At 42.9% G+C, this 17,045-nt stretch overlaps 1 protein-coding gene across 1 annotated transcript in view; it reads left to right on the forward strand.

Annotated features, from left to right (window-relative positions):
• The window catches only part of EFCAB11 (EF-hand calcium binding domain 11), a 147,441-nt gene extending 133,689 nt beyond the window's left edge, over positions 1-13,752 (forward strand). The window contains exon 6 of the mRNA XM_044918141.1: positions 13,656-13,752. Coding sequence (XP_044774076.1) covers positions 13,656-13,737 — 82 coding nt within the window. The 3' untranslated portion in view covers positions 13,738-13,752. The remainder of the gene's footprint in view (positions 1-13,655) is intronic.
• The last annotated feature ends 3,293 nt before the right edge of the window (positions 13,753-17,045 follow it).

Here is a 17,045-nt window from a genome sequence, read left to right on the forward strand (position 1 = left end):
ACAAATAATACATTATATGTTAAAAAAAATAAAGTAGGAAGGGAAAAATGAAGGGGGGGAATCAGAGGGGGAGATGAACCCTCCTTCCACTTTTAAGGACCCTCCAGATTACACAGGGCCCCTACCTGGATTATCTGGAATAATCTGCCCATTTTAAGGTCAAGAATCTTAACTCCATCAGCAGCCCTACTTTCCTTTCTCATGTGACATCACCACATGTTCTGGGGATTGGACATCTTTCCGCGGGGGGGGCATTATTCTGCCTACTACAGTAAGGATGAACTTTCAAAGTTTCTATCTAAGCACGTTAGCCCTCTCCTTGAAGCACATCAGGGCTTCTCATGCTCCTTGGATTATGACCAAAACCCTTACATGGCTTTCCAGCTCCAGAATAGTCTTATCCCCCTCACCCTCCAGCTTCATTGGGCGCCATGCTCATCCTCCCTCTATGCTCTGGCCATGGTGGCTCTTCCCATTCCTTGAAAGTACCTTGCTCTCTCTTGCCATGAGGCTGTCACACATGCTGTTTCCTCTGCCTGGAAAGCCCTTCTGCACCTCCCAACTATCTCTCATCCCTCAGATCTCAGCCCCGTTCTGCATCCTCAGGGTCGATGCTCGGACCTTCCCGCTCAGTCCTCTACCCCACCATCTCGTAGCACCTTCTTTCTTTCCTTCAGAGCATTTAGCACACTGGTGGTTTTACTTTACACAGAATTACTTCATTCTCTCTGGCTAGACTAAAAGGAACTCTGTTTCTTTCTTCCCCACATCTTTGGAACCTGGTGCACCTGGTCCACAGTGGGCTCTTAGTGTGTGTCCCATGAATGACTAAATGAACTCAGTAACCTATTTCTAAGAAAAAGCATTTGTTTGAATGTGTTCATTGACACATTTACAAAAGCAAAAAGGCGTTTGAAAATTCAACAAATAAGTAAATCATTATAAATCCATTTGATTAAAAACATACATAGCCATTAAAAATGAAAAAGCCTATAGCAATGGGGGGAAATGTTTGTATTATGTTTAAAATAGCAGGATACAAAATGTTCTTATGCTATTCATAAGGAAAAGTGCCAAAATGATCATAGCAATTGGTCCAAGATCATGGAATGGTGAGTGATACTTTTCTCCCATCGCCAAACTCTCCTGTTCACATGTTCGTATATTCAGCACACATTCCTTGCAGCCAGTGTGTGCTAGGGACTGTGTCAGGTGTAAGAACAGCACAGTGAACAAGATGTATTGGTCTCTGCCCACTGCAAGGTTATAGCCAAGGAGGAGGAAAGCTAATAATAATCATGACACAGATGATCTAGTATTCACGGACTGTTGCTGTATTTGAGAAAACTTGGCCATAGTGTGCACCATAGGCTGAAGAAAATATTTTTTAGATCACGTCCATTATTGTTATGGCATTAAAATTTTTAATTGTGTGTGGGGGGGGATGTAGGAGAAATATACCCATTTTCTTTAGTCTTTAGGCTTTGAAGAAGATTTCCTAGATTGTCTCTCCAATCCCTAATTGCTGCTTTTTGAACATTCCAGAAGGAAAACATCTGGAATCAGGGTGAACATCTGGTTACCTTAGTTCAACTACATTAAAAAGATTTGTGCAGGTGGTCATCAGGAGGCCATTGATGCCTGCCCAATTCAGACTCATTCCCAAGCACTTGGTGGGTCCTCAGCCCCCACTTCTAGGAAACTGAAAAAGCAGAGTTTTGCCACCATAAATTCTCTTGGTTTCATCTTCTCACACTTCCGCGCTCAGTGACTGTGCCTCTGTGCTTGAGCATAATGTAAATACTTAATTTGTTTAATAAATATCCTGAAATAGCCTCTTTGAGTTGTTACTAGAAGGGCACGAACCTTTTAACTCACTTAGTCAGCGCAGATCAACACTTAATGTCTTTAATGATGATCAGGATCTTTTTTAGTGGCTGAAAATCTCCGTAATCAATGATGTGGTCCTGCCTGGAGGCAGGAGAGACTAGATAATGGGCAGAAAATGTCACACTGGATGGGGCTAGTAATCTGAATCCCTGAAATCAGTATTAGTGTGGCCATTTATGGGAGATGCCAGTTTCTTCCCAATGCTAGGAAGAGCCCCGCCAGTACCCCAGGGCCCCTTAGTGATTTACACATTGTTGAAACCCTTCATGAGGGTGCCTGGGTGGCTCAGTTGGTTGGGCGACTGCCTTCAGCTCAGGTCATGATCCTGGAGTCCCGGGATCGAGTCCCGCATCGGGCTCCCTCCTCGGCGGGGAGTCTGCTTCTCCCTCTGACCCTCCTCCCTCTCATGCTCTCTGTCTCTCATTATCTCTCTCTCTCAAATAAATAAAATCTTTAAAAAAAAAAAAAAAAATTTACAAAGAAACCCTTCATGATGTGCCAGTTCCTGTCCTCAGCCTGAAACATCTGAAAGCTCTTCCCTGCCCACCTACCCATCAAGGCCAATGCCATGCCAGCTTGCAGCACAGTGTTCACCCACCTGAAAATAATTCTCAGTGCTGGGCAGGAGGAGAGAGGATTGGGGCGAGGGGGTATCATGAGATTTGTGAGACCTCATTAAGGAGGGTACATCCCCTTTTCTTTCCCCGTCCCCATACCGACCTTGAGAATTTTATTTTTATTTCAGGGATAGAAAACAAGTCCTGTTTTCTAGCTGTTATATGAAGAAGCACTTCCAGGTTTCGGTCCTAAAATATCCCCTCTGAACTTGCACTTGGAGTCCCTTCGTCTTAGCCCAGGATTTGATTAAGTTAGCCATGTTCACATTCTCTGCATTTCATAATTTTGTAAACACTTGTCATATGCCCGGTGAACCTTCTTTATCTCTTTTGATTGAAATTCTCATATTAAAAGCCCTCATGGTCATTCCATTTGGTGTGACTTTGTGATTATAGGTGGGCTTTATTAATAGAGAGCTTCTGATAATATGAGGGAATTGTTTCATTATGAAATGTTATTCATTTTTTATGTTGTTTATTATTGTCCACAGAACCCAGAGGTTTCAAATGGTGGGAGCATGTTGTAAATGAAAGCATAAGTAATGTATTATAATTATTCTGAACTAAGGCCAGATTTCCCACCCGCTCCGTGATGCACATCAATTGGAAATGGGCTGAGATGTAAAATCTTATTTTCTTAAATGGATTATTTAAAACTAAAGTGTAAGCAATTAAAAATATTAATTTTTATAAATTCCTGCATCCTCATTTAATGGAAAAAAACAAACACCCGACCTGACAAAATTTTAAAATAATGTTTCTATAAGCTATATAGAGCAAGTCCCTTGGATTTCTGGTGAAGCTCCACTAACACAGTATCTTTTGGCCATGTCACAGTCCCTAGGGTGACTATCAGGTCCTGTACTCTCCTTTGAAATGTGAGTGCTTTTAATTAGATGGAGCATTGGCTAGTTTTTGTTTCTCTATTATTATATTATTATCATTCCATTGCCAGAACTGCCAGTTTCATCTAATTGTAAGGCAGGCTGGAAAACGTGGTTTAGTTATGTTTTCGGGAAGAGAAGGAAATAAGTTTTGTGGAACATATAGCAAGCTCTGCCACAGAATCAAACCTCACCCATGTCAGAATGGATAACCCATTATCCCAGCTCCTTTTCCTACCAACCTGTTTCATAGCCACCGATTTGAAATGCCTCTTTTGACCTTTGGTGAATTCCTATGTACATGTTCTGGATGTTGTTCTCACTCATTGATTGCTGGGTCTTAATCACACTGTTTTACTTACTGACACTCTATATTATGTTTTGATACCACATGTATTTTCCAAAACATATTCTGAATCTCTGGCACATTTACTTTTCCAGATAAACTTTAGCTTCAGATTCCTAAGAAAGGAAAAAAAATAAGCAAACAAAAAACTCTCCAGTTTCCCTATCATGTATTATTAAATATATGTTCTACTTGAAAACATGATACTATTAGAGAAGATAAGCATTACTTGACAACCGGTATCTTCTGACTCCGAGGAAGTATGATTTTAAAAAGCAAGCTTCCTATCACACGGTGGCTAACAATGTTATTAGCAGGGACTTATAAACGGGTTGAATGTTTATGGTTCATATTTCAACTTCAAGTCTGTTTGTTGCATTAGCAAAACGAAGCTCATTAAGCCTTTTCTTTTGGACCATCTCTTCAAGCCTCTGAGTCCACTAATACTCAGCTTTCTTGTCTGAGCGTGTATAATCTTTCCCACATTACACTTGAAAGTTCAGCTCATTCCTAAACCTCCAGTCAAGGATATGAACTTGTTGCTTTCAGAGAGGCCGCATCTGTGCGCTGAGCCATCACGCCATCTGTTAAAGTGGTCAGAGTTCATTTTATTGCCTCCTTTGTGGAAGGACTTGTACTGTAAAAGCGTGTGTTATTGAAAACATAATTTTCCTCATCATTATGCTTTCTTTCTGGCCGGATCATAACCTGCGAGAAATCTATTGAGCAGAGAGTGAAAAGCTCTTCAGAATAGCTGTTCTTAAGAGATTAAATGATTGCCATCTCTGTCCCATTTCTTTTATCTCATAATCAAGTTCAAGATGATACTAGATATCTCAGCTGAAGTGATTATATATTTGAAATAGAAATGGCCTTATCTCCATTCATATTTCATACTGTTGAAGGCAGGATCATTTTCCCCCCATTTACATTTATATATGTATGGTTCTTTACAACTGTCTGCAGGGTTAAAGATTCAAAGTACTTTTTGAAGGCAAAAATAGCCAACAGGAGTTCGGTTGTATTTTTAAATGTTCTGTGCACAAAGACACTAAGTTGTATATTAAGATCCAGCTTAGATTCATCAAAATTTAGAACCGTATCAAATCTTGGCAAGTCATAGCCCAGCCATTCTTGACAAGTGAAGAGCTTGGCCCTCAGAGCAGCTAAGACACTTGCCCAGGGTCACACAGCCTAGCTGAGACAAAAGCTTCCTCCTGGGCCATTTCTGCTAGACCACGCTGCCTTCCCCCCTGCCATATTCAGAGCAAACCTGTCACACACAGCAGCTGTGGGGCAAGAATGGAAGGGCTAGTGACCCAAAAGCATAGGAACCAGGTTTTTTCTGTAATTGGTTCAAAGACGTTCACTTTGGCTTCTGTTCTTTATCCTTAAAGCTGCCGGATCTGTGCTGTTTTCTTACATCACAATTTCTCTTCCAGGGATTCAAACTGAGAAAAAAGATCATGTCACTATTTATTGGTAGCTCTGCTAAAACACTTGCTAGAGAAGGAATATGACACTATTTGCCGGAAGTGAGACATCGGGCTGTAAGTTGATTGCATTTATCCACATGCCCACAAGTAGTCAATAATCAAGCATACTGAAATTACATTCTTTCCTCCTTTTAAAATATTTCTAGCTTTAAATAAGACTCCCCATTTTTAAAATCTAGTAAATAGGAAAAAGTGAGTCATTATTTATAGTTAATCACTTTTGCCAGCTGTGACTGCATTTCATATCCATTTTTCTTTTTTGTCTTGGACTGGAGAATCTATCCTGTCGCTCTGTAAGGAAAAAACCATATTGGTCCCATCAATAGCCTCTTTCAGCACATAATCACAGTTAAGGCGCTGCAAATAGAGATTTTTGTTGGATGCAGCAAGAAAAGTAACTTCGTTAGAATGCAGAACTGTGGAGAATAATCCCGAATCTTGAGATAGCACCTAACAAGAAAATCTGAATTATTTTAGGGTTCATTTCAAAATGGAATAATCATTTCAAAAATATTGTGTTTATGAGTGTCTATTCTAAGTCTGCCAAGTTCCAGATACTGCAAGGTTTAGAAAAGATTTCAGATGGGATCCCTGGTATGTCAGGATACTTTTATTTGAAAGTATCAGGAATCCATTTCCAACCACCTTGAACACCCCAGGGACTTTACTGGGTCAGGTGACTAAGAATTTTGACCTCAGGCATGCTTCAGGCCTGGTTTGATTAGGCTCTAGCTCACTCTGCTAGTCTTCTGACTCTTCCTCTCACTGTGGATAGCCCCATTCTTGGGCTGATAATTGACATTTACGAGCATGTACAGAAAATTTTTGGATCAACGCACCATTGGTTCACAGAACTGTGGAGATTGCATCCTTGTGGTAGGAAGAGGACAGTTGTAACACCAAGCCTCACCTCTGCATCCCAGCTACCCAAGGAAAGGGCTTCTCCTTAACTCACAAACAGAATTCCTAGGCTTCATTATGGTCGAACCAACTCTCTACCAGTCAGCAGCGGCCAAGGAAGAAATGGCCAGTCGATCCTCGAACCCAATCACTGTGGTGAGGAGGGAGAGAATTATAGTGCTTGCCTTCAGCCAGTTAGCTCCCGCTCCTGGAACTTGGAGCGGCAAGCCATCCACCCAAATCACACAGCTGCCAAGTAGCTCAGGGGGTGTAGGATGGATGCTGGGGAAGGACCCAACAAAATCCACTGCGTCTTTCATTTAGAAAGCTGAACCTGGTCTTAAGTTTTGCCTGGCTTGTGTCATTCTTCATTCCTGACCTGGTCTGGCCAGCCTTTTATCCTTCACGGTTCATCCAACATGCCCAATTCCACCACCTTCTCGTGGCCAGTCCACGGCTGCACCTCTGTATCCACAAGGCCAGAGTCCTCTCTTCTCCCTAGGAGAGGGAATGCTAAAGGAATAAGTAATTGCGGACAGACTAAATATTATTAAATAAGACATGTGTTTGAGACAGAGAAGACTGCTCCTATCATTTTCTGGTGACCCCTGACATTTCAGTTGTCTTGAGCTTCAAACTTCAGAGCTCTTCTCTTTTTTTTTTAAAGATTTTATTTATTTATTTGACAGAGAAAGACACAGCGAGAGAGGGAACACAAACGGGGAGTGGGAGAGGGAGAAGCAGACTCCCTGCTGAGCAGGGAGCCCGATGCGGGACTTGATCCCGGGACTCCAGGATCATGACCTGAGCCGAAGCAGTCGCTTAACCAACTGAGCCACCCAGGCGCCCTTCAGAGCTCTTCTTAAAGGCAATATTTCATTTGCTCTAAAAATGTTTCCAGAGGAACACTCTGATCTATTTCAAGTAGTGAGATACCCCTCACCTGAATTGAGAATCTGATGTGACAGGTTATTGCTGATGGCAACTGGAATGCCCTGGGAGAACTTTATCTCTCAAAATAAACTTTCCACTGTGTCTCAGCCTGGGTTCTTCCTGAAAGTGGGGCTTTAGGTGAGGAATCGCATGCAGATTGTTTGTTTGGGAAATGACCTCCGTGAGCAAGCGCAGGACAGAGACTGAGGGCAAGCCAGTACAAGGATCTGTGAACCAAGTTTGTGACTTCTGGAAGCGACTAGAGCTTGATCCCACCAGAACCTCCAGGGAGCTGAGCGTACGACTTCACAGTTGTCTGCCTGCCTGAGGGACAGGAGAGAGCCGACATCCACTGACGCCTTCTCCCTCCCTGGGCAGGGGTTGGCCCATGGGGTGTCAACTCCTTATTTTTTCACACTTCCAGGCAGTATCCGTGCGAGGGCCACCCCCAGGTGTTAGCAGTCCCAGGAAGACAGTGAGAGCTACTTGGTGTGGGGTGCACCGAGGGGTGGTACTCCAGCCATGACTGGGCTAAAAGATGGGGGTGAGAACACGAGGTGGGTGTGCGGGGAGTCCACCGCTCACTGAACAGCCAGAGTCCCACAGGAACCTAGAAAAGACCAGAAACCATCTACACATCTCTTATCTTTCCTGCATGTCTGAATGGCTTTTCTTAACACGTGTCTTTAAGGAGGTAAAATTAATAAACACATTACCAACTGGATTGCCATAGAGCCCGGCAGGACTCTCATCAACAAAGAGGCAAGCTCGCCGGTGGAAAGAACCAGCGGGCTCCTCAGAAGAGAAGGCTGTCATCATCACATCTTCAATTGGCGGGTCCTCTCATCCCCAGCAGGAGCTCCTTGCTTGGAGGGTAATTTCTATTCTCACTGCTCAGTCAGGATGACAGCTTTGTCCCTAATGTGATGGCAGTTTTGACTTTAGCTTAAATTATTCCATAAAGAATCAAAGAGAAAGAGATTCTCTCTCCTTTTTTCCCCCACCCCAAAAATTCCACCAAGAAAACTTTTCTAATTTAAATCTTTGCCTCCACATTAAATTTCTCATTCACATTGCAGGTGAATCAAATACAGCGCCAACTTTCAAAACCCTGTGTGACGATCACAGTGACTCAAAATAATTGCTGTCTGTCAGTGTATTTGCTGGGAACACAGATGTGCCTGTCACTGGCTCTGTTATCACACCAAGAGCTTGCCTCTCAAGTGCGGTCTTCTCTGGGCTCCATTCAGAACCTTGGTGTCAGCAAGACAGAGCGTTGGGGCAGTTATCTGCATAATCCATCCAAGAAACATGTGTGCCTCAGCTGCTCCTGAAATCACCTGTTTAACAAAAAAAAAGTCCTTAGAGCAATTATTGTAGTAAGTGTAGATTTAGCTGGAATGTTCCAAAGAATTGCCTCCAACTGTGGTTCCTCTAGCTTAGTACTTTTGAAACAGGGACGATTTTGTCCCTCAAGGGACACTCGGCAATATCCGGAGACATTTTGGGCTGTCATAGCTGGGGAGCGAGGAGGGAGGGTACCACGGACATCGTGAGGATAGAGCCCAGGGATGCTGCAGCGCCCAGGACAGACCCCCACAGTAAAGGATTATCCAGCCCAATGCTGCTCTAGCTGTTGAGGGTTTACACATTGTAAAATAAGGCCAGCTTTTTAGAAAATTTGGACTGAAGGAAAATATTCCTTCAGTTGAAAAATATCAATAATATTAAAAAATACTCTAAGACAAAATAACCCAAAAGAGAAGTTTCTGCTTACCGTTTCACATTCAAGTTCTGCCCAAATGAATTAGACATTTATAAGATTGTAATTATAATACATACTAGTTTGTGTTCTTGTTTCCACTCAAAAATGTCACGTTGATAGTCTCTGTATCATTTTGATAGAGAATATTCCTTTGTTTCAATGTAATGAAATTAAAGCATTCCCTCTTTGTTTCTTTCCTTCATTTTTAATTTAAAAAAATTATTTATTTAAAATTTTTTTAAGTAACTTGGGCAAAAGCATGTACTCCAGTCTGAAATCCGGCTTGGGAGACCTGGCCATGCGGCAATCTTGAATTATTTTACAAAAACTATTTTCCAAAAAATAGCTACTTTCTCAAGATTACAAGAAATACTGGGCGCCTGGGTGGCTCAGTTGGTTAAGCGACTGCCTTCGGCTCAGGTCATGATCCTGGAGTCCCAGGATCGAGTCCCGCATCGGGCTCCCTGCTCGGCAGGGAGTCTGCTTCTCCCTCTGACCCTCCTCCCTCTCATGCTCTCTGTATCTCATTCTCTCTGTCTCAAATAAATAAATAAAATCTTAAAAAAAAAAAAAAAAAAAAGAAATACTTACTGTGTAAATATTTTCGTACGAGAAACACTACTTGTGAAAAACAGTCACTATTTATATATTTTTAAAATTAGAAAACCCCCTGTGTTTCTCTTCAGAACATATTAAAGCAACACTCTGGTCTCCCTTAGTAAAAGAATTGCAGTGTGAAACCCTGGCTCCTTCAGGGTGGGGCCCACTTAGCCTCTGGGTCACAGCCCATCTAGTCCTGGCTGTTGGAGTCCACACAGCATCACAAAAAGGAGAGAACAGAATCTTGCTTAACAAGTCAGGATGTAACAGACAAATGCTAAAGCTCATGCTGATGAAAGTAATTATAACCACTTACAGGATGAGTCAGAAAATGTTTATATTTTAACAGAAAACTGTCAGAACCTAGCTAAGTGGACACAGTCTGGTCTTGCCTGAAATTCTCAATGTGTCCCAGTGTCAGCCTGGGTGTTCCTGTGCATCACAATTAAAACAGTGTTGCCTGGAAGCCCCATTGCACACCCTGCAGGATTTTAAAGCACTTCTGGAGCTTTTTTACAATTTCTGGGAGGCCCATGACTCTGAGTTCGCATTTCTCTGCATTAATTCGGCTGATGGATCGTCGAACCCTTCCCCACCGTTCTTACTGGCTCGTGCACCTGCTCAGGTGGAACTCCTCTCCTAACCCAGACTTAAGCTTCGAAGTCAACACAGAACCACCCCCCCAACACACACACATACACACACACCATCCGCAGTGGAGTGTGTGCCTGTTGCACCCCTTGGTGAAGATACGGGAGGTTATGACGAGTAACACAGACACCTTTGAAACACAAGGTAAACATAACAGTTAATTAAAGGACTTCTGATCACCACACCCCTGCAGACTTTCTCAGGGGCCACTTCCCTTCATGGAGCATCCCCACCTCCTGCTTCTCTGTGGCCCCTTCTTCCTCTTGTCTCTCTTATCTGGCTTGTCATCCCCTTCCACCCGAGGATCCTAAATTGTTCGTGCTGAGTTACACAGAGCAGCTCAGCTCTGCTGAGTCTCTGCTCCACAAATCAGTCCCACGTCTGCCTTTTGCATATCAAAAACAAGCAAACCAGGAAGGCTTCAATTTAGCTGGACCTACATTTCTAGACAGGGGTTACTGTTGTTAACGGCATTTATTTTCCTCTCATTACATCTATATGAGCTTTGTTAACTCCTTTGAAAAGCCGGTTCTGAAATAGATGCCTTTATACTTGTCTGTATCTATACCCACGTGTCTGGCGGAAGAGCTGCTACTTAGCTGGGTCGGAGTGCTCGGGCTTCGGCTACAAGGCAGGTTAGACTCAGATGTGTCTAGCGTCTGCCTCAGTTTCCAATTTCCTGCTCTGTATTTATCTCTGTGTTTTTCAGCCCGACACTCAAGTGGTTCCTTCCATCTGTGTTCTGCTCTGTAGCCTCATTTGCCAGAGCTCACCTCTCTCTCACTTGGTCTCTCTTGCACCTAGTCTGTGTTTGCAAAATGCGATTGGGTGTGGAGACCATAATTGACTATTCCTTATGGGTCCCCGGGCGATGGTTCCTAGGGGCCTTCTTCAGTGCATATTATTTCTCTGGCTGGTTTCCAGACTCCGTAAAAGCAGTGATGATATACTCTCCTTCTTCGACCCCCAACCCTTCCTGGGAGTTGGTAGATATTCCATAATGTTGTCAGCTGTTTCTCCGATTCGTTGATTCCACAAATTCATGCACTCTGCAAACATTTGTCGTCTGCTATGGGCTGAGAGGTGGGGACACAGCCAGAAACAGGAGAAAGTTCTCACCCTCCTTGAATTCATTTCTAGTTGGGGTGAGAGGCGGTGGAGTATTTTGTGCTCAGTGTGTGTTGGTCACACCAGAACAGCATGCCCTCCTTTCAGAACCGGAGCGAACTCCTGTTGACGTGGAATGCGGTAAACGGGAACAATGAGACTTGGTCCCTAAAGACGTGTCTTCATCTCCGCGCAGACTGCGTCTAGCCACCAGCCGCATCTGCTCTTCTACCACTCTGCTGTTCAAGTGTGGGTGCTGTGAAACCTTCCTTCTTCAAGGCAACTCCGCCCGCAATGAAAAACAATATATTTCAGCTTTTAAAATTATAGCTCTGAAATGTGAATTTCCTCTTCACCCTCCTTGAGACGACCAGACCACGCTCTCTCTCTCTCACTCTCTCTCTCACACACACACACAATAATGAGGAGGAAAAGTCAGAAGATAGAAGGTATTTTACCCCGTCTCATTCTAAATATAAACACGATGTTCCTCCATTCACTATATGAATAAAATGCCACTACAAACCTTATGAATAAATGTTTCCATTTTAACGATTCTTGGTTATACCGTGCCCATTTTATGATGGGAAGTTTTGGCAAAGACAGCAAGAAAAGTAAGTGAATGCAATTACAATGAAGGTTATTTACTGAGAAAAAGGGATTCCCTTTTCCGCAAACATTCAGCATCTCAGTAAGTGAACAAACACATTGAGAAAATATTCTCGGAAGCAGTTTATTCTAAACATTACTTTTCTAGTTATCCTCTTTAAAACCCACCCTCTGGGATTTGTAGTTCAACCATACCAGTTCAGAGTGGAAAGAAAAAAAGGCCACTTATCTAATCCATTTCCTTCAGAAAAAACACGTAGGCAATATTAAGAATCTTCAATTATCTAATTTAATAAAAGGGAAGGTTTATATTCTGTAGTCAGTAACATGTGATACTGATTATTTCTAATCCCTTAGAAGAGATCTGACATTCTGCTTTTGGTCCTGTATAGCATGAAATCATCATGTATATTTTACCAAAAGAAGTAGCAAGAATAATGGCCTCTGTAGTCTACAGTCATTTTCTACGAACACACTGCAACATGGTTTCGCCCTGGGGCAGAGAAGTAGGGATTTTCTCTACTTCAAAAGAATGAAAAATTACCATCACTATCCAGAACCATTATAGACTTCGGAGACTTTGGCATGAAATATTCAGAAAGTTTATTTTAGAATTCAATATTTTAAAAGCCTGCTTTAAAACTATTACAGTGATTAGTGGCTCTGTTACTTGGGCCAGTCTTTGCTTTCAAAAGCCCTGTGTCATGGTTGATACCATTTGTTGTTTCAACAAAATGTAATTTGCATCAACCACAAGAGCTCTACATAAGGAATGTAATGCATTGTTTTAGAAGGCCCCCCAAAGAGGAATTGTGACCACTGCTCATCAGTTACCCTTTCAAACACACTTCTGAAATAAACGTTACCTTTCCCGGTCATGGTTGAAATGTGTTTCTAATGCTGTGATTTTTGTCCTTCTGACATGTGTTATCTTACCCATGTGGAGGGGGCGCGATTTCTCTGTCCCTGTTGAGGGAGCAATGCTCCTGTCTCATTGGTTCTCAGGACACACACGGCCAACCCAACTGAGGCCACCCACAGCCTCAGCCAACCAGCCAGAGGCTCCCATCTTCACTGCTCTTCCTAGGAGTCCGAAAAGCTGATCGGATGTTTGTGAGGATTTAACACAACTTCCGAGGCCAGTGAAGACTTCTGGAGCTAGAGTTAGCCACGTGAAATTGCAATACAACCCCTTCTCCTTGGACTAGTCTATTTACGTAGGGAGGCAACGTGCAGTAGAGTACTTAGAGAGCGTTGGTTTGGGAATATCATGGTCTCGATTTGCGTTCCAAGTCTGCCCACTTACCAGCAGTGTGATCTTGTGAAGTTGGTGGACTGCTTTCAGCTCAGTGTCTCTGTCTGTAAAGTGGACCCATCCCAGCACCATGCTGAGATTCGATGAGACAAGGAATGCCAAGGCAGCTCGGTGCAGGTGTCAATCATTGTTCCCATCATTGCTATTTATTCCCCAAACATTTTTCTTATCTCTCGTTGGTTTATTACACATTTCTGTTGTGTATTGCATATATATTTGTTGATACATCACAGAAAGAATGTGCAGGATGACAAGAAAAACCGTCATTTCTGCTTTTTTAAAAAAAAAAAACCTGTGCATTTGGCTTCATCCCTTTAAATGTATTGAATATATTATTTTTGTAGGTTTTAATAAATACCTTTTCCTTTCCTTCCCACCATAGGCATTATCAGTATAAGAAGAAAATAGGCATCAAATTTGCCTTCAAGTAGGTGCCTCTCACTCATAGACATGCAAAGAAATAAAGATTGTGGAGTGCTCTTGATGCAGAAGTGTGACAAAAATAACCTGTAAATAACTAAATTTTTTGTTTCACTTTCCAGGGAAGTAGATCAAGACTCAGACGGTCTTGTCAGCTTTAAAGACTTTGAATATGCCATGAACTATGGACAAAATGAAGCCTAACTATTGTGAACTGCTTTTGGCAACTTCTGGGGAGAGAAATAGATTGTAATGTATATTTAAATGTCAAACTCTGCTCCGTTAGTGATGTAATTATGCTGCATACTTGTGATTAAACTCTCCATTGTGGTTTTCAGATGCTGATATTACTTGCATCGCAGAATCCTAGAGGTAGGTGGTCATTACAGGTAGTCTTCCATGGGCCTAGCAGCCCTGAGCGAGGCTGCTGCTGGCTCGGCCACTAGGGCAGGTCCCCACCCCTCCTCTTCACTCTCAACCCACCACACCCACCCACACTGTGGGCTGGGGCGCTCCACTCACTAGTCCTCACCACCCCACCTACTCGCTCCCTGATTCTCGTTGGTTCCTAATGCCTGGAGAGAAGTCACTTTTTCCTGCCAATGGTACCAATTTCCTTCTTGCATTCAACTTGTTTTGAACAAATAATAGCACCTGTGTGTACTGAGTGCTTAACGATGTTCCAAGCAATGATCAAAAAAGCATTGGAAAAACAAGGACTTAAGATTTCTCTAATATAATGGACCCAGTGTCAAAATCATCATTGAAAAATGGCCCTAGGGCACTCGCTGTACGCGATTAAAAAAAAACCAGATTGGGCTGACACAAGTAAGTCTTCTCCAGCTGTATACACAGGAAGAACAGCGTGCAGTAAGGAAGGATACTGGGGGCAAAAGACTTATTTGCGGAGCCCTTTCAGATGGCTTGGGCCTGGGGTTCGTGTGGCTACTCTGCTGTGTCCTCTGCTGCACGCTTCCTGGCTGTGGGGAGCCCCGCCTGCACCAAGAGCCTGAGCCGTCTGCGTTCACATTCTCCGTCTTTTGCCCGTCGGTCCGGGGGATCTGGTAATTGCTGTGCCGGAACAGAAACTGTGACACGGGACCCTCAGCACGCATTTTACATAAATGCTAGTATCAGTGCCAATATTTTAACTCTAAGTGTTCAGAAATCGTAACGTTAACACTAGGAAAACATCTAATTCAAATTTTAAAAGTAGTAAACATTTAAAGATCAAGTAAAAATAGACATTTGTACAATAGAAACATTAAACAAGCATCACTTGAACACAAATTATTGGCAGATAAAAACAAGGTCTTAAACTTATTATAAACCAAAGGAGCCTCAGGAGACAAAACAATATAATTTGATGTTCTTGGAATAGAAAAAAGAACATGAGGTAAGGACTAATAAAGAATGGACTTTAGTTAACAATAAGTAGTAGTATCTTCACAATTTTTCTGCAAATCTAAAGCTATTCCAAAATAAAAAGACTGTTTTAAAAATCTTATTCAAAGATCAGCAAACTAAACATTATCAAAAATGAAGAAAACTTTGAAAATCATTGAGAAGTACAAATGAATATTGTTTCAAAAGCAAAGTGGATCCAAGGTATCCTTGAGTATCATGTGTGTTTTAGTACAAATTGTTCCAGCTGATGGAAAGCCCTTTCTGACTTTGGGTAGAGTTTTGTTCAGGAAGTGTTTTCATCAGAACTTAAATAGTTGAGTCATTGGTCTTCATCTCATTATATAAGTGATACTGATTTTAGATTTTTTTAAATATCGAAATCAGAGTAAGCCACCAAGAAAGTGCCAGTATTTCAGAAATTGCCAGAATGCCAAAACCTTGAACTGCAGTCACCATTTGGACGTTATTTCTCCCGGGAAACATGACAAGAGAAAGAGAGGATTCACTTTCTCCAGTTGATGTGGGAGGCAAGAGGCCAGGCTGGGAATAGCTATCGGGCAACTCCCTTGACCCTGGATTAGTCCAGGCTTTTTTCGGTCTCAATGACAGAAATCTACCCAAACGAGCTTAGATGCAAAGGGAACTTACTAGAAAATACTGGGCTAGCTTACGGAATCTAACATAAGGAGGGCAGTGGCGCAGCTGAGTTTCAAGATAACTAGCAGTGCAAGTACCTCCAGACTCCGCCTCTGTGCCGTATGAACCATCAGCCTCACTTGGTTCCAAAAAGGAGTTGGCCCATGATCTGTCCAGTTCCAAGTCCAAAGACCCCAGAAAGAGGCTCTGGTTGGCCTCTGGATCAGTCAACCTTGGTTCATCTAGAGGGTATAGACATGGCCACTGGACACTCCAAGTGTACTGAGGGCTGGTCACAGGGAGTGGAAGTTGATAAAAGCCAGGCAGCCATTCCACTTTCTTGGAAGAAATTGCACCTAGTTTGGATGGAGAGCACGCCTAGGATTTGCTGCTTAGGAGGGTCCACGCTCTCAGAGCAAAGATCAAAAAGAAAGGGGAGGTGAGAAGCTGCTCATGCCACTCTCTCCTCATCGCTTCCCCTAGGCCCAATCCAGATCCTCATCCTGTAAGTTTTCCCTTCAGCTTCTCACTTCCAGGTCCCAGTCCCTACCCTCATCCCCAAACCACATGATGCTGTCTGTATAGTGTGACCTTGTTGTTCTACCCTCAGTTGAATGGCCCAAGGGTGGGCATCCATGCAAGTTGATCAACTCCATCCCTTCCCTTGGGAGACATCAAGAAGAAGAGTGAGTGAGACATAGCAGTCCTCCTCTGAGTGGCTGAGTGGGTGATTATGACTCAGGAGCAAATGCAGACATGTTTTCCACCACATGGCCTGGAAAACCGAGGCAGCTGGTTTGCAATGAGAGCAGAAAGTGAAATAGCTAGAGGAGAACAAGAATGAAGCTGGAGAAACCCTATGGTACTTGCTTTCTGGTTAAAGCTGTGTGCAAAGCCCAGTCATAACACTTTGGGTCCTATGAGGTAACCCTGTATCCTTCCAATAAATCTTTCTGCTCAAGCCAGCTGGAGTTGTTTTCTGTTATTTGAAACCAAGAGAACCCTAACTGTTATAAGCATAGAGCCAAGGACAGAGTCCTAGGTAACATCAGCATTTACTGGGGCAGCAGAGAGAAGAGTCTTCTAAAGAGACTAACAAGAGATAGTTGAAGATAAAAGAGGAAGCACTTTTGTCTCCAACAGCCCAGCCTCTACTTGACCTATCACTATAATCAGCTCCAGTGTTCCCCAGTGGCAACGGCTCTCAAAGAGCTCACAGGTGATCTCCTCCAGGCAAACCTACCAGTGCCTTCCAGACTTCATTGTACTTGTCCCTTCTCCTGGGCCCTTCTCTTTTTAGGCTCCATGACATTGCCCTCTCGTGGTATATCTGTGCCCATTTTTCCTACTACCTTTTTGTGATTCCTGTCCTACAGCCATCCGGTAATGTTAGTATTCTCCATGCTCCTATAACTGGCCAGTCTTGATCAACATTCTCCAAGGATCATTTCATCTGCCCCCAAGACTTC

This window comes from Neomonachus schauinslandi, chromosome 9, assembly GCF_002201575.2.
Source record: "Neomonachus schauinslandi chromosome 9, ASM220157v2, whole genome shotgun sequence".
In the NCBI taxonomy this organism is placed as follows: domain Eukaryota; kingdom Metazoa; phylum Chordata; class Mammalia; order Carnivora; family Phocidae; genus Neomonachus; species Neomonachus schauinslandi.